The following is a 15,655-nucleotide window of genomic DNA, read 5'->3' on the forward strand; positions in this document are numbered from 1 at the left end:
TTCTGGTTGTGACTTAAGATTCCTTGAATGATAGGTTTCTGTGCTTCATCTCACAGGAACTGAAAGAATGTTTTCACCTGGTGACTTGATCACATCAAGAAGATTTTATTTAGAAAAGGTTGATGGAGACAGAAAAAAAAATCAGTAAAATTCTAAAACTGGATAAGATGGAGGTTATCACATAAAACATTACTAGGAGCTGACAGGATGCTAATTATTATACAATAGAAAATACCGGGAAGAAGGGTGGGTCAAGAGTGTTATTTAAGACCTCAGTTATCTACATCTTAAAGTTCAGGATAGGCTTCTCTGGTGGCTCAGTAGTATAAACAATCCACCTGCCAGTATAGGAGATGTGGGTTCAACCCCTGGGTCAAGAAGATCCCCTGGAGAAGGAAATGGCAACCCACTCCAGTATTTTTCCCTGGGAAATCCAATGGACAGAGGAGCCTGATGGACTACAGTCCATGGAGTCGCAAAGAGTCAGACACAACTTAGCAGCCAGACAACAAAGTTCAGGATACAAGGAATAAACTAAGCAAAATTCTATGCAATTTTAATACAAGAAAATAAGTGTGACTTCTTGTTGGTATTCATTAAGGTTTGTTGGAACAGGACTCTGAAAGATTTGAGAACATAAGGAAAAATTATTCCAGATAAACCTGTTGAAGAGCTGTGGAATAACACTGAATAGCAAGAAAGATGGACATCTGCATGTAATTTCACACAATCTTTGAAAAAATAGGGTATTTAATTAAAGAACACAGAGAGAAACAAAATACCCTAGAATACTCTTCATAGATGAGAATTCAGTGATTGTACAAAGAAGAAAATCTAATTATTGCTTTACCCTGCTGACAGAGGAAACAATAAGAGAAATTGTCTTTCAAAACCTAATTTTGACTAACAGAACTAATTAGAATATGATGGAAATCTGGGAGGATGCAACTAAATCATCATAGCTTACTGTAAAAAAGCCAGAAATAGCAATCTGTGTAGCTTTTATGTTTTAAGAAGGCAATTTTGAAAAAATTCAAGAGGAAAAAAACTGGGTAAGATTCCTTTAGAAGAGAGTAAAAAGTGTGTGTAGTTCAGTAGTGGTTATATAAGGTGCTCAGAAATGAAATTATAGCATACAATTTCAGACATGATTTGTACCTGTGTTTTGTATACAGTTTATTTTTATAGCTTTCCATTTTGTAGAACACCTCAGAAACTTCTACAGTTAGGCACGTAGGTTTCCTGTTATATCCCATCTTTTTCTGTCTTAAAGACTTATGTGAGTAGAATGGTACAGAGCTCTGAGATGCCAAAGCCAGACTTATTTTCATTTGTGTGAAGAATGTGTGAGAGTAAAAAAAAAAAAGTAAGTGTAAGAGTAGTAGTATTCTTTGAGACTGATGATGTGTAGTATTTAGGGAGAACAAAGGGAAAAACACATACAGTCTCAAGAAGAAATGTTTGACTAGAAAGGTAAGACTTGACTAGAGAGATTAGAAATGGCTGTGATCATAAAACATTATAAACAAAAATTAAAACTTTAAGAGTTTTACTGTACTGTTTATACTGTTTACTATTTATACTATCTTATGTCAAAAGGATAATATTCTTAACACATAGATTTCTGACAAATCAAGTAAGAAACTAACTGTTCATTGGAAAACTGGACAAATGATACAAGAAGAGTGCTCAGAAGATAAGCCAATTAAGTAAACATATAAAAATGTTTAACAGCCCTAATAATTAATAAAATGATATGTTTTACCCATCAGCTTAGCAAACTTTTCTTTTAAAGGGGTATTCAGTGATGGACATGGTTCTCTGAAATGACTGCTTTTAACATACTACTTTTAGGAGTGTAAGTTAGTACAGCATTTTTGGAAAAGCATATCTTTTGACCTACTAATTCCTCTTCAGAGAATTTACCCTGAGGATGTAATCAGAGGTGGAGACATAGGTTTATATATCAGGGTGTTTCATTAATCTTTAGAAATTACAGCCCCTCAAAATTGAAATGCCCCTAAAATGCCTTACAGCTGGGAAGTAGTTGATAAAGAATGACATATTATACAGTATAATATTTTATAACCATTGAAAATCATATTAAAGCATAATGATGTGGAAAATGCTCACAATATAAGTGAAGAAAGTAAACTATGAAACTACATATATTGTCTCAGATTTGTAAATAAACATATATATTTAAGGTTATTTTGAATGGTGTTCCTTTGATAATCCTTTTAGTTTAGCTGCTCAGTCGTGTCCGACTCTGCGACCCCATGGATTGTAGACTACCAGGCTCCTCCGTCCACGGGATTTTCCAGGCAAGAGTACTGGAGTGGGTTGCTATTTCCTTCTCCAGAGGATCTTCCTGACCCAGGGATCAAACCTGGGTCTCTCACATTGTAGGCAGGCACTTTACTGTCTGAGCCACCAGGGAAGTCCAACCAGACTGGTAGTACTCTTGCCTGGAAAATCCCATGGTCGGAGGAGCCTGGTAGTCTACAATCCATGGGGTCGCAAAGAGTGGGACACGACTGAGTGGCTAAACTAAACTAAAAGGAATAGTCAAAGGAACACCATTCAAAATAGCCCTAAATATATATGTTTATTTACAAATCTGAATATTCCTTTACATGTCTTTTAGTATGAATATATGTCTTTCTGTTGGGAAAATACCTAGGAAATGAATTGTTGAGTCACAGATATATAAATATGATAGGCTTTAGTAGATAGTGCCAAGTAATTTTCCAAAGTGGGTATATCAGTTTACCCCACCTCCAGTAGTATGTGAGTTCCAGTTGCTCCATATCTTTCTCTACACTTGACATACCTTTTGTTTTTGTTTTTTCATTTTGGTCATTCTGGTGGATGATAGAGATACCTTTTGTGGTGTTTTTTTTAATTAATTTATTTTAATTGGAGGCTAATTACTTTACAGTATTGTGGTGGTTTTAGCCATACATCAACATGAATCAGCCATGGGTATACAGGTATCCCCCCATCCTGAACCCACCTCCCACCTCCCTTCCCAACCCATCCCTCTGAGTTGTCCCAGAGCACCAGATTTGAGTGCCCTGCCTGCTTCTTGCATCAAACTTGCACTGGTCATCTATTTTACATATGGTAATTAATATACATGTTTCAATGCTATTCTCTCATATCATCCCACACTCACCTCTCCCACATAGTCAGCTGTTGTGGTTTTAATTTGCATTTCCCTGATAAGTAATAAGCTTGAACACCTTTTATATGTTTATCGGATATTTGAGTATTTTCTTTGATAAAATGCCTTGAAAAAGATTATTTTTAATTATCAGAGAAAGAGCATTTTACCTGTTTAATGAGCTCCCAACCAATGGTGATGATGCTATTCCAAGGGCAATGCTTTAAGTAGCAAGATTTTACTGTAGAGGAGTTATTTAAAGCATACTTGAAAGAACTTGAATTTGATTACTTTATAACTATTGGTAATTTTAGAGAATGCAAGATAAGTAAGAGAAATCCCCAGAAAATAGAATGTAGTTACTTCAACTTTGTATATATGTATACAACATGTCAGATATATTCAATAGTAGAGGAATAATAAACCCCACAAGCATTCATTTATCCAACTTCTCTAATTGTCAACTCATGGTTAATTTGTTTCTTCTGTACTTTGATTTACTCTCCCCTTCCACTCACTCAAGTGCAATAACTAACATTTCTTTCTTTTATATATTAGAAATTTCAGGGTGTAATTCCAATCCTAGTATAAATTTAAAAACTTTTTATTTCTTCTATGTGGCATTCCTACTCTTGGGAATGAATTTTAAGGAAATAGGACAAAAGGTGAAAGCCACATAAATGAACACATTCATAATAATGAATTGTTGATGTCTGTGAAAAACAATTTAAAGCAAAATAAATAGATAAATCATGATTTAACAGTCCAATAGAATATTATACAACAGTTTAAAATTATTGTTTTGACATTTGTGTGATAACATGAGAAGAAATTTTTAAATATAAACTTTAAAAAAACCACCATTTTAAAAATGTTTATGTATTATTCAGCCTTATAATTTTTAATGTTCCTCCTTTATTAAAATATACATAGCAATGATTAAGAAAGTTGTATCTTGTCTTTGCAAGTTAGAATAACAGACTTATTTTTCATGGTGACAGCAATACTAAAATTAAGCTTTACCATTCTCTAAACTTTTCAGTAGTGCTACTTGTTTTTAGGAGACTGTGTAGTTGGTATGGTACAGCATATATTTCTCCCGAGGCTTTTTCCTTATCCTTTAATTTTTGTTTCCTTTACCTGACGATAAGAAATTTAGATTTACTTCTCTTCCATGGAAATTTTTGTTATTTTAGTTTTTATAGATAAAATTCCTTTTTATTCAAAGGAGAACACTTACTAAGACAACACTAGAGATTATATTTGCATGAGAAGAGTGCTGGGTGTTACTGAACAATCAAGTTATGAAATGGGGTCACTTTGAAGGGAGGGGCCAGGCATATGGGTGTGTTTATCATCTTTTTGTTTTACAAAACAGCTGTTGTCAGTTTTACCAAAGCAGTTTCTCAGAAATACCAGTCTACTTTAAAATAAAAGCCCACCTTCTAGAATTCTGTTCCATTTGACCTTTTTTAGAGCATCAGGAAATCTGTGGTATCCAGAATACTTTATCTGTATGATCTCAGATGTGGATTTTCATTTCTCTTCAGGAACACAAAAGAAACTAAACTAAAAGGAGGGTCATTTTTTTCCATTTATTTTTTAAGATACCACTTCCTTATAGTGGACATCTGTTTTCTCAGATATAACTTGTCTCCTTGGTTAGTCATTACTGTATCATGACCTAAAGTAAATGGTGTCAGTAACATTTTCTCATTGGGATTTTTATGTTGACAGTTGGACTATTTTAGGATCTACTTGCCATTCATAATAAGATTTTGTTCATAAACTGTTGAACAGAAAACGAAGCATTGTCCTTGCTTACAGATTTTTTTCCTTGCTAGTTCATATTCATTTATTTGAAATAATCTTTTCAAAGAAAATCAGAAATGTTTTTAACAACTCTTTGGATATCTGTGGTTTATATCTCAACATTTTGTTGTCACCTTGTGTTTATTTTGATAATTTGCTTTTTTTAAACTCATGACTCTGTGTTTTCTTTATTTTTTCCATTGTCCTGCAATTTCAGAACATGTAACTTCTAATGCCAGCGATAGCGAAAGTAGTTACCGTAAGTGTTTTAAGTTATTTGTTCTTTTGTTATCTCCAGTAATATATCCTGTGGGGGTTTTCCCTTAGTGATGTATTCTGAAAAGTGAAAATTAGGTGCTTACTATTTTAAAGTCAGGGAAAGCCAAGTAAAATTCTTTACTTTATAGGTAAAGTCATGCTGTATGTACAGAAGTTAATTTCCAAAGTTTTCATAAAATACAAAAATTCATTTTAACAAAACTGTTGTTCATATACACAATATGTGTATGTGTATTTGTATCTTTTATAAGAAGTAAATATCTAGCTAAATAGGGATAAGCTTGTGTTTTGCATTTTAGTTTAGTAATTCTGTTTCTAACATAGGCATTAAAATATTTTTCAATAATGCTAAATTTTAATTAGCTTTATTTCCATTTTTATTTTGTGTCACCAATACTGGTGTGTGTCAATATACTATGTATTGCAGATTTTGGTGAACATAAGAAATGACAAAGGGAAAATTTTCAACTATTATTCAAACAGTAATACTAATTTAATTCTTGGTTCTTTTGTTATAGTCTTGGTATTATACTATTAAGTGATGTATATAAGCGTGTGAAATTTTAAAACACATTTGGGCGTGGGAGGCGGGAAGAGTACATGAATATTGTCAGTTGTAACACCTTAAAAATTAAAATTGCTTTTCTGACTTTTTTTTTTTTACTGCTGTCTAATATGAAAGTAATCTTGATTACAGATGAGTATGGCTGCTCAAAAGGTCCATCCTGTTAATATCAGTCTAATATTTTTTGTGTTGACAATATATACTTTTAACCCTCATTCATTTGATTGGTTGTTATTTTTTATGCATAATAGTTGCTTAATGATTTTTTTTTTTTTTTTGGTGTGGTAGTGTGATTTCTCACATTTTAGCATTTTATTAACATATCAATATGAACTCACCAGAGAGTAGTTGTGAAGCTTTCTAAACTAAAAAGAGGTAATGAAAGTATATACTGTCTGTCTCACCATTTGCATGTATTATTAGGTGTGGAAAATTCAAATTGCATGTTTCTGATAACATGTAAAACATGTTTTACATACAGTACTTTTAAAAGCAACTTGTATATATACATACATATATATATCTCTCTGATATAATAAATTTTAAAACAACAAAATATACTTTTAAAGCAGGAAAGAATACTTATACCAGTATAAGAATTTAAAAGATTTATAGCTGCATACATGTAATATAAACAAATTTAGTGTAAAGATTGTTATAGAGTCATAATCATCACGGAAAATATCTTTAAACACATTCTCCAAATACTGGTTGATTTCATTGAACCACTTGAATCTAACAATTCTTCCTAATTTGTTTTCTACATGTGTGTATGTATGTGTGTTTGTGTATTGAAAACTGAAGTTTTCAACTTTTTATTTTCGTTGAGCAGAGGTATAATGTGTAGACTTTTCTGTGTAGGATATTCATATGCTCTAATCCTTTAACTTAGAGAATTTAACTTGTGAAAAGTGCTTTTAAGATCAAAGCAAAATATATTATTTCTCCTTTACTATCTATGTGATGCATTTTGTTGAAAAAGAAGAATTTAATTTTATCTAAAACTTTTTTTAACTCAAAATGTTATTTTTTTAAAAATTGAACAAATGAATTATAGTAATCAATGAATTTTTTTCATCAGTGAAATAGTAACACTAATTTTACCTTTGCATTAAAATTTTTTGGTTAGAAAATAGTTGTAATTATAAACTGTATGTGCAACATTAAATGTTATACCTGGTAAGACCAAAAATACAGCATATTAATAACACTAACTTATCTAATATGCATAAATGTAGGACTGCTCGTTAAAGTATTAACTTTAAAATATTTAAGAGTTTAGATTCTCAGTAAAAAATTAATAGCTTATGCTTGACATCCCAAGTGAAGATTTAATCTGTAAAACACACAATAACAGAAAGTTAGTTATTAATAGCACATTTATAGTTTGTTTTTATATATACCAGTCTTTGTGACTCTAATTTTTCATTTTTTCCCTAAATCTTGCCATAATTAATTTATAAAGTACGCTTTTTTGTCTTCACTGATTTTCTCAGGAAAATTCTAGTATTTTATATGTTCTATTAAAGAATTAAATTAGTATAGTTATCTTTATAGATTTTCTTACCTGTATTTTAACTTTCTAATAGGTGGTCAAGAAGAATATGTCTTATCTTATGAACCAGTGAATCAACAAGAAGGTTTGTGAAGTCTGTTTATATTTTACAGTCTTATAGAAAAACATAATTTGGAAAATCAGTCTAACTCAACTCATATCTTAAAAAAAAATTTTTAAGGTATACCTTAAAAAAACATTTTGTTAGAATTGTATTGTTTTTTCTTACTATATGTGTCTATATATAGAATTTTACTGTGTATATTTTATGAAACATGACTTAACCCATAGATTATTAAAACTAGTCATTTTATATTGGTGTTTTATTTCTTAAGCAGCTTCTTTCCAATGTTCATAATAGTATCACTATCCTTCTAATAACCCTTGTTCGAAATCTTGGAATCATCTTTGATCTTTCTCTGCTCTTCATCTCCCTTGTCCAATCAGTTTCTAGGCCCTATTTATTCTTATCATGTCTTTCTTATTTATAACTTTCTTTCATCCCTCCTACCAAAAGTTAAGTCTGATTTTCACTGCCAGTCTCCCTACTTCCAACATGATCCCTTACAATCCAGTGTTTACACTTCTGTTAGATCATCATTCCAGATGACTACTCTGATTATACCACGTTTCTTTTTTGCCCTTTGATCTGCTTCCTTGCAGTTATTGCTTCAGAAAGGATCAGTAAAACACTGTACTGTGTTTTCTCATTTGTAATGAGATGATGTTAGCAATGTATAGAAACATTATCTGCTAAACTGCTGGGTTTAACTTGGTTAAATTTATCTAAGTGTATGACTTCAAACAGGGCTTCCCTAGTGGCTCAGATGGTGAAGAATCTGTCTGCAATGCAGAAGATTCGGGTTCGATCCCCGGGTCAGGAAGATACCCTGGAGAAGGGAACGGCTACCCACTCCAGTACTCTTACCTGGAGAATTCCATGGACAAAGGAGCCTGCAGGCTACAGTCAGTGTGGTCACAAAGAGTCACACAGAGCTGAGTGACACTAACACTTACTAACTATGACTTCAAACAGATTGAAGTTTAAGATTTTAATAAATGTTTGGAAACTATCAAGTTGAGCATCATTGGTAGAGAAAGAAAAAAAGGAAATTCTTTATAAGTTAAAGATACTTTTGTTTTCTAGTAAAATAAAATACATAGATGTTTGTTGAGTGTTTATTCCTTTTAACATGCAGTTTATATTTATAGTTAATTATACTCGACCAGTGATCATATTGGGACCTATGAAAGACAGGATAAATGATGACCTGATCTCAGAATTTCCTGACAAATTTGGATCGTGTGTTCCTCGTGAGTAACTCACATAAAAATTCTTAATCAGTGTTCTTAACATTTTGTCACTCTGTGGTCAAAGTAAGCATTACCTTTTTTTTTTCTCTTTTTTATTTTTTAAATTATGAAAGTATGAAACACATTTATAGGAGACTTGGTAAATACAGAACAAAGTTTTATATATATATATATATATATATATATATATATATAGTTTCACTATTATATTACAATTATTTTTTTTACTAGATAAATTAAGATTTTTAGTTGGAGTTTCAATATCAAACTCTCAAAAATAAATACAATAAATATACAGAAAAGTAGAAGGATGTAGTAGACCTTAAAAGCACTATAACCAATTCAACATTATTAAGATTTATACAGTTTCACACTATAGTGGGAAACAAATTCTATTCAAGTTCCCATAGACTATAAACTAGGAGACACTGGAACATATCCAGGGACAGAAAACAGGTGCATAAAAAATTTGTGGTCTAATGAAACTGAAATCATACAGAGTATGTTCTCTTACCACTGTGGAATTATGTTAAAAAATCAATATCAAAAGATATTTGAAAATAAACCACATATTTTCAAGTGTAATGTGACATTTACCAATAGATATCTTTGACCTAGCCATTAAAAGCCTCAATAATGTTAGAAGACTGAAAAAACACAGAGGGTGATTGTAGAGAAGAAAACATTTAAGTGAGAAATTAATATCAAAGATAGTTAAGTAGAAGTACATGTGCTCATCTCCTCCTGCAAGAGCACCAAAATTACAACTAGCTGTTGAACAACCATTGACTGAAGGACACTGGAACCCACCAAAAAAAGATATTCCATGTCCAAAGACAAAGAAGCTACAACAAGATGGTAGGAGAGGTGCAAACACAACAAAATCAAATCCCATACCTGCTAGGTGGCCGACCCACAATCTAGAGAACAATAGTACCAAAGAAGTTCTCCTACCTCTGTGAAGATGCTGAGCCTCCTGTCAGGCTTTACAGCCTGCAGTTCCAGCAGAGGGACTTGGAATCCCCAAGCAGTCTGACTTTGAAGGCCAGTGGGATTTGATTACAGGACTAGGGGAAACAGAGACTGCACTCTTGGAGGACACAAACAAAATCTTGCACACACCAAGACCCAGGGGAAAGGAGTCTCCTGATTCTGCAGGAGACTGAACCAAGCCTACCTGCTAGTGTTGGAGGGTCTCCTGTGGAGATGTGGGTCAGCAATGGCTTGCCACGGGGACAGAGGCACTGGCAGCAGCAGTCCTAGAGGGGTCCTTTGGTGTAAGTCCTCTTGGAAAGTTGCCATTAACCCATAGAGCCTATAAACCCCAGGGCTTAAGTCAAACAACTAATAGAGAGGGAGCACAGTCCCACCCATCCGTAGATAATTGGATTGAAGTTTTACTGTGCACAGCCCTGCCCACCAGAGCAAGACTCAGTTTTTCCCACCACCAGTCCCTTCCATCAGGAAGCCTGTACAAGCCTCTTAGCCTCATTCACCAGAGGGCAGACAGAAGAAGCAAGAAGACCTACAATCCCACAGCAGCTAGAAACAAAACCACATCACAGAAAGTTAACCAGGATGAAAAGGCAGAGGGTTTTGTCCCAGATGAAGGGACAAAGTAAAACCCCGGAAAAACAATTGAATGAAGTGGTGGATAGGCAACCTTCCAGAAAAAGAATTCAGAATAATGATAGTGGAGATGATCTAGGATCTCAGGAAAAGAATGGAGGCAAAGATTGAGAAGATGCAAGAAATGTTTACCAAAGACCTAGAAAGAACAAACAAAGATGAACAATACACTGGAAGAAATCAATAGCATAATAACTGATGCAGAACAGATAAGTGACCTAGAGGAGCGAATGGTGAAAATCACTGCTGCAGAACAGAATATAGGGAAAAAAAAAAAAAAAGCCTAAGAGACCTCTGGGACAGCATTAAACGCACCAACATTCACATTGTAAGAGTCCCAGAAGGAGGAGAGAGAGAGAGAAAGGACCTGAGAAAATATTTGAAGAGATAAGAGCCAAAAACTTCCCTAAAGTGAGAAAGGAAATAGCCAAGTCCAAGAAGCATAGAGAGTCCCAGGCAGGATAAACTCAAGGAGGAATACACCAAGACACATAGTAGTCAAACTGACAGAAATTAAAGACAAAATATTAAAAGCAAAAAGGGGAAAATGACAAATAACATACAAGGAAATTCCCATAAGGTTATCAGCTGGTATCTCAACAGAAACTCTCCATGCCAGAAGAAAATGGCACAATATATTTAAAGTGATGAAAGGGAAGAACCTACAACCAAGAATACTCTACCCAGCAAGACTCTGATTCAGATTTGACAGAGAAATCAAAAGCTTTCCAGACAAGCAAAAGTTAAGAAAATTCAGCACCAAACCCAGCTTTACGACAAATACTAAAGGAACTTCTCTAGGCAGGAAACCCAAGACAAGGACAAGACCTACAAAAAATGAATCCAGAACAATTAAGAAAATGGTAATAGAATCATACATATGGACAATTACCTTAACTCTAAATGGATTAAGTGAACCAACCAAAAGACCTAGACTAGCTGGGCAGATGAGAACATGTGCATGCATGCACTTTGACTAACCACATCACTCTACTTAATCCCCCAAATTGTATGTAATTATTTTATATTGTTAGGTTAAACAGGTTTCCATTATGGCTTGCAATTGTAATTATCTTTTTTTATTGTCTGGTTATCGATTGTAAAAACTGATTAACATCTTTTACTATCGTCATTATGTAACTATTAATACCATTGTATCATGATTGGTCAACAGAAAATAATAGAATTCTGTATCACTAAGACTGTCATTTAATAGGAAAAAATCACTCTTCTAAGATGTGGTACATATATACAATGGAGTATTACCCTGCCATAAAAAGAGTGAAATAATGCCATTTGCAGTGACATGAATAGACCTAGAGATTGTCATACTGAGTTTTAAGGCATACAAAGAAAAACCAATGTATGATACTGCTTATATGTAGAACATAAAAAAAAATTATACAAATGAGTCTGTTTACAGAATGGAAGCAGGCTCACAGACATAGAAACGAATCTATAGTTACCAAAGGGAAAAGAGATGGGGAAGGATTAATTAGGAGTTTAGGATTAGCAGATACATGCTACTTGCTTAGTCACTTCAGTCGTGTGCAGCTTTGTACGACACTATGGACTGCAGCCTGCCAGGCTCTCTGTCCATGGGGTTCTCTAGGCAAGAATACTGGCGTGGGTTGCCATGGCTTTCTCCAGGGGATCTTCTCTACCCAGGGACCAAACCTGGGTCTCCTGCCTTTCAGGCAGATTCTTTACCATTGAGCCACCAGGGAAGCCCAATCTGAATACTGTCTCCTATCAAATGTATCACCATCCTCCAGATCTAGAGCATGTGCTGGCATAAACTGTTACGTTACAGTTAAGTGTGAAACCTTGCCTCAAAATATTGCTCATTATTAATTTTTAGAAGATACATCATAGGACCATAGGAGTAAATGGTAGGCAAATGGCTGAGAAATATCAATTACAGAACAAAATACCGATTACAGCAGATATATACTACTATATAAAAAAATAGATAACTAATAAGGACCTACTGTGTAGCACAAGGAATTCTGTGCAGTACTGTATAATGACCTATATGGGTAAAGAATCTACAGAGTGGATATATATATAACCGAGTCACCTTTCTATACAGCAGAAACTAACACAAAATTTTAAATAGGAACTATATACTCCAATAAATTTTTTTTAAAGATACTTTAAAAATTTGATGTATTTGGAAGTTGTCCACTTTTAAATGATGGGTGTATCTAAGAAGCCATAACAAGGAAAGTTAGAAAATATTTGTAACAGAATAAAAATGTTACCAGAATTTGTTGCATGCAGCTGAAGCTGCTCAATGCAACTAAATACAATGTGAAACTTTGAATAAGATCCATTATTTAATGGACACTAGCATAAAATCTTGTGAAATTATGAACAAAATCTGCATTTTAGTTAATAATACTGTATCACTGTATACTGTTTATTTCCTGGGGTTTTTGTGTGTATGTGTGTTTTTACAACATAGTATTTCTTTTTCTTCTCAGAATTGGATTAGAAGTTTCAAGTCTCATTCAAGTTTTTTTTTTAAATCACTAAGATAATAAACTTTTAGTCTTTTAGCAGTAATATAGATGCCAAAATACATGGAATTATATCAGATTTTGAGATCATATAAATTAGAAATCTAGCATTCTTAATCATACTAAGTCACACAAGTGGAATTAAAATGTCATAAATTTTTTAGCTAGGCAAAAATTCGTAAGTTTTCTAATATATGTACCATATTATATATATGTGTGTGTGTATGTACAAAAGCTTTTCTACTAGATAAAGTCTTGAGAAAGAAGAACAACAAGAAAAGACATGGAAAAATTGGAAAACAAACTAAATGAAATGGGATATGAATATGAAATAGAAAAAGTGAACAAACTAGATAAAAGTAAAAAATCATGATATAGTCCAGTTGTCTTTAAACATGGATGCTTGTTAAAAGCACATCTGGAGCCTTGTAGGAAAAAATCAATACCTGAGCCTTTGTATTTTTCAGAAAATTCCAATATCCATCTGGGTTTTAAAAAGTAATTACATGGTTTTCTGTTAAATGGTAGTTTTAGTGATATGGAATTCTTGTTATTCTCTGTTGACCAGTCATAATACAGTGGTATTAAGTGAATAATAGTTACACAGTCACAATAGTAAAAGGTGTTTATCAATCTTAACAGTCAATAATCAGACAAAAAATAAAAGGTAATTATAATCACAATCCATAATGGAAGCACAATTAATCTAACAATATAAAATAATTGTATACAATTTGGGGGGCTAAGTAGAGTGATGTGGTAACTAACACATTACCATTTTTTAGTGGTTTATATTTACTTAATTAGTTATTCCTCCATCCTTCATATTATTGTCACTTTCAATCTCTTGTTATATTGAACTTTACAAAACAGTTCTTCAAGTAGCAAATGGATTTCTTGTGCCTTTTGATATTAAACACTTCAAGTTCTTTTCTATTAAAGATACAACTAGACCAAAACGAGATTATGAGGTGGATGGAAGAGATTATCATTTTGTGACTTCAAGAGAGCAAATGGAAAAAGATATCCAGGAACATAAATTCATTGAAGCCGGCCAGTATAATAACCATCTTTATGGAACAAGTGTTCAGTCTGTGCGAGAAGTAGCAGAAAAGGTAAGTAACAAAGTGATCTCAAAATGAAGTTTCTAATCAGATACACCTTTGGCAGTATGAAAGAATGATGAGATAGAAACTTTAATTCATGTTTTTGAAAAAAAAAATGTAGGTGCATGTTGTGGCATTGATTAGTTTAAGCAATGTTATAAATGTTTTCAACTAAATATTAACTTCTAGGTTAATTTTAGAAAAATATGTAAGATAAAGTAGATTAAAAAGGTCAGCAGTCAACATTGGTTGAAAATCACTTGACTTTGGCCATGGCCACAGGTGAGATTTGGCACCCAGAGCCACCAGTGGCCTTAGCTCACTGCCCACTCCTCCGTGTGGGGAGGTGAAACCCAGGCCCTGACATGCAAAAAAAAAAAAAAGATCACCAAGGAAAATAAGAATAGAAATGATAACATAAGTCTCTCTAAGAGGCCTGTGTCATGTCTGCTCAGTCATGTCCGACTCTTTGCGACCCTATGGACTGCAGCCCACCTGGTTCCTCTGTCCGTGGAATTTTTCTAGGCAAGAATACTGGAGTGGGCGCCCATTTCTTCCTCCAAGGGATCTTCCTGACCCAGGAATCAAACTTGCATCTCCTGAAACTCCTGCATTCACAGGTGGATTCTTTACCACTGAGCCACTTAGGAAGCCCCCTCTCAAAGAGGGGGGGTGATTATTTTGAGGTCCTGTGCATTTGCTAGAGATTGACCTTTTGTTTAGCACTAGCTTTCCAACATCTAGCATAATTAAGAAGCTAAGATCAGCAATGTCCATCAATAAAAATGAACCAGATGTTCAAAATAAGTGTGAGTTGCTCCTGGTACTGAGACTAGACAAAAATTTCCCCTGAATGGTCATTTAATAAAAGACAGTGTGGAAAATTCTCAATAACACTGTAACAGCAACAGATTTTTTGAAAGCAGTCTGATGATATATTGACCTTGGGTTAAAGCAGTCTTATGGTAAAGTCAAAACAGTGTGTTCCAGGTGTGCTGCTTGACTTAAATAGTTTTGGGGCCTAGAGAATAAACATCAACAAATTATTTTATACCTTCACAACTATATAGTAGTTTTAAGATTTAGTCATGAGATATCTACAAAAAATACAACAGTAATTCAGCATCTCAGTTTTCCGTCTCTTAGTGCTCCTTTTTCTAATAAGAGGTTTGATTAATTCTTAATTAGAACTAATTAATGAACTAATAATTAGAGCTAATTCTAATTAGTTTTAAAAATCATAAAAATGGACATGTTCGGTGATGGCAGGAATTTGGGAAAATGGAAAATCCTATTAGATGTTGTTAATGGGGGTAAAATTAATAGAACTTCATTTGAGAATAATTTGGCAATACCAAATAAATGCATAAAACCTGTGACTCAGAAATTCTACTTTTTGATATCAAAGTAGAGGTTTTGATATCTAAGTATGTGTAATGATATGCATAGTAGAACTTTACAGTAGTGAAAAATTAGACTCAGCAAAGGAGAATGAATAATTCTTTATTCATGCAGTAGGATGCAGCAGCTAAAGTGAATAAACTAGAATATCCATTAACTGTGTGTAGCCACATTAATAAATCTCAAAATTGTAAGTCAATGACGTTGTAAAAGATATATACAGGAAGACACTATTTATGTAAACTTTAATTAACATAAAACAGCCTACATAGTTTATTGGTACATATTTTGTGTTTTTATAAATGT

The 15,655-nt window shown here is 33.4% G+C and overlaps 1 protein-coding gene and 1 non-coding gene across 13 annotated transcripts in view; both read left to right on the forward strand.

Annotated features, from left to right (window-relative positions):
* The window catches only part of DLG1 (discs large MAGUK scaffold protein 1), a 261,867-nt gene that overhangs the window by 230,458 nt on the left and 15,754 nt on the right, over positions 1 to 15,655 (forward strand). For all 12 annotated transcript variants that reach the window (XM_043874579.1, XM_043874576.1, XM_043874577.1 and 9 more), the window contains 4 exons: positions 5,196 to 5,237; positions 7,412 to 7,462; positions 8,590 to 8,691; positions 13,785 to 13,957. In XM_043874579.1, the coding sequence (XP_043730514.1) occupies positions 5,196 to 5,237; positions 7,412 to 7,462; positions 8,590 to 8,691; positions 13,785 to 13,957 (368 nt within the window). The remainder of the gene's footprint in view (positions 1 to 5,195; positions 5,238 to 7,411; positions 7,463 to 8,589; positions 8,692 to 13,784; positions 13,958 to 15,655) is intronic.
* LOC122676281 lies at positions 14,193 to 14,317 on the forward strand. Its single transcript, XR_006335549.1, has one exon. It is a non-coding gene; the product is annotated as a small nucleolar RNA ACA64 (small nucleolar RNA).

This window comes from Cervus elaphus, chromosome 19 (assembly GCF_910594005.1).
Source record: "Cervus elaphus chromosome 19, mCerEla1.1, whole genome shotgun sequence".
Taxonomy (NCBI): Eukaryota; Metazoa; Chordata; class Mammalia; order Artiodactyla; family Cervidae; genus Cervus; species Cervus elaphus.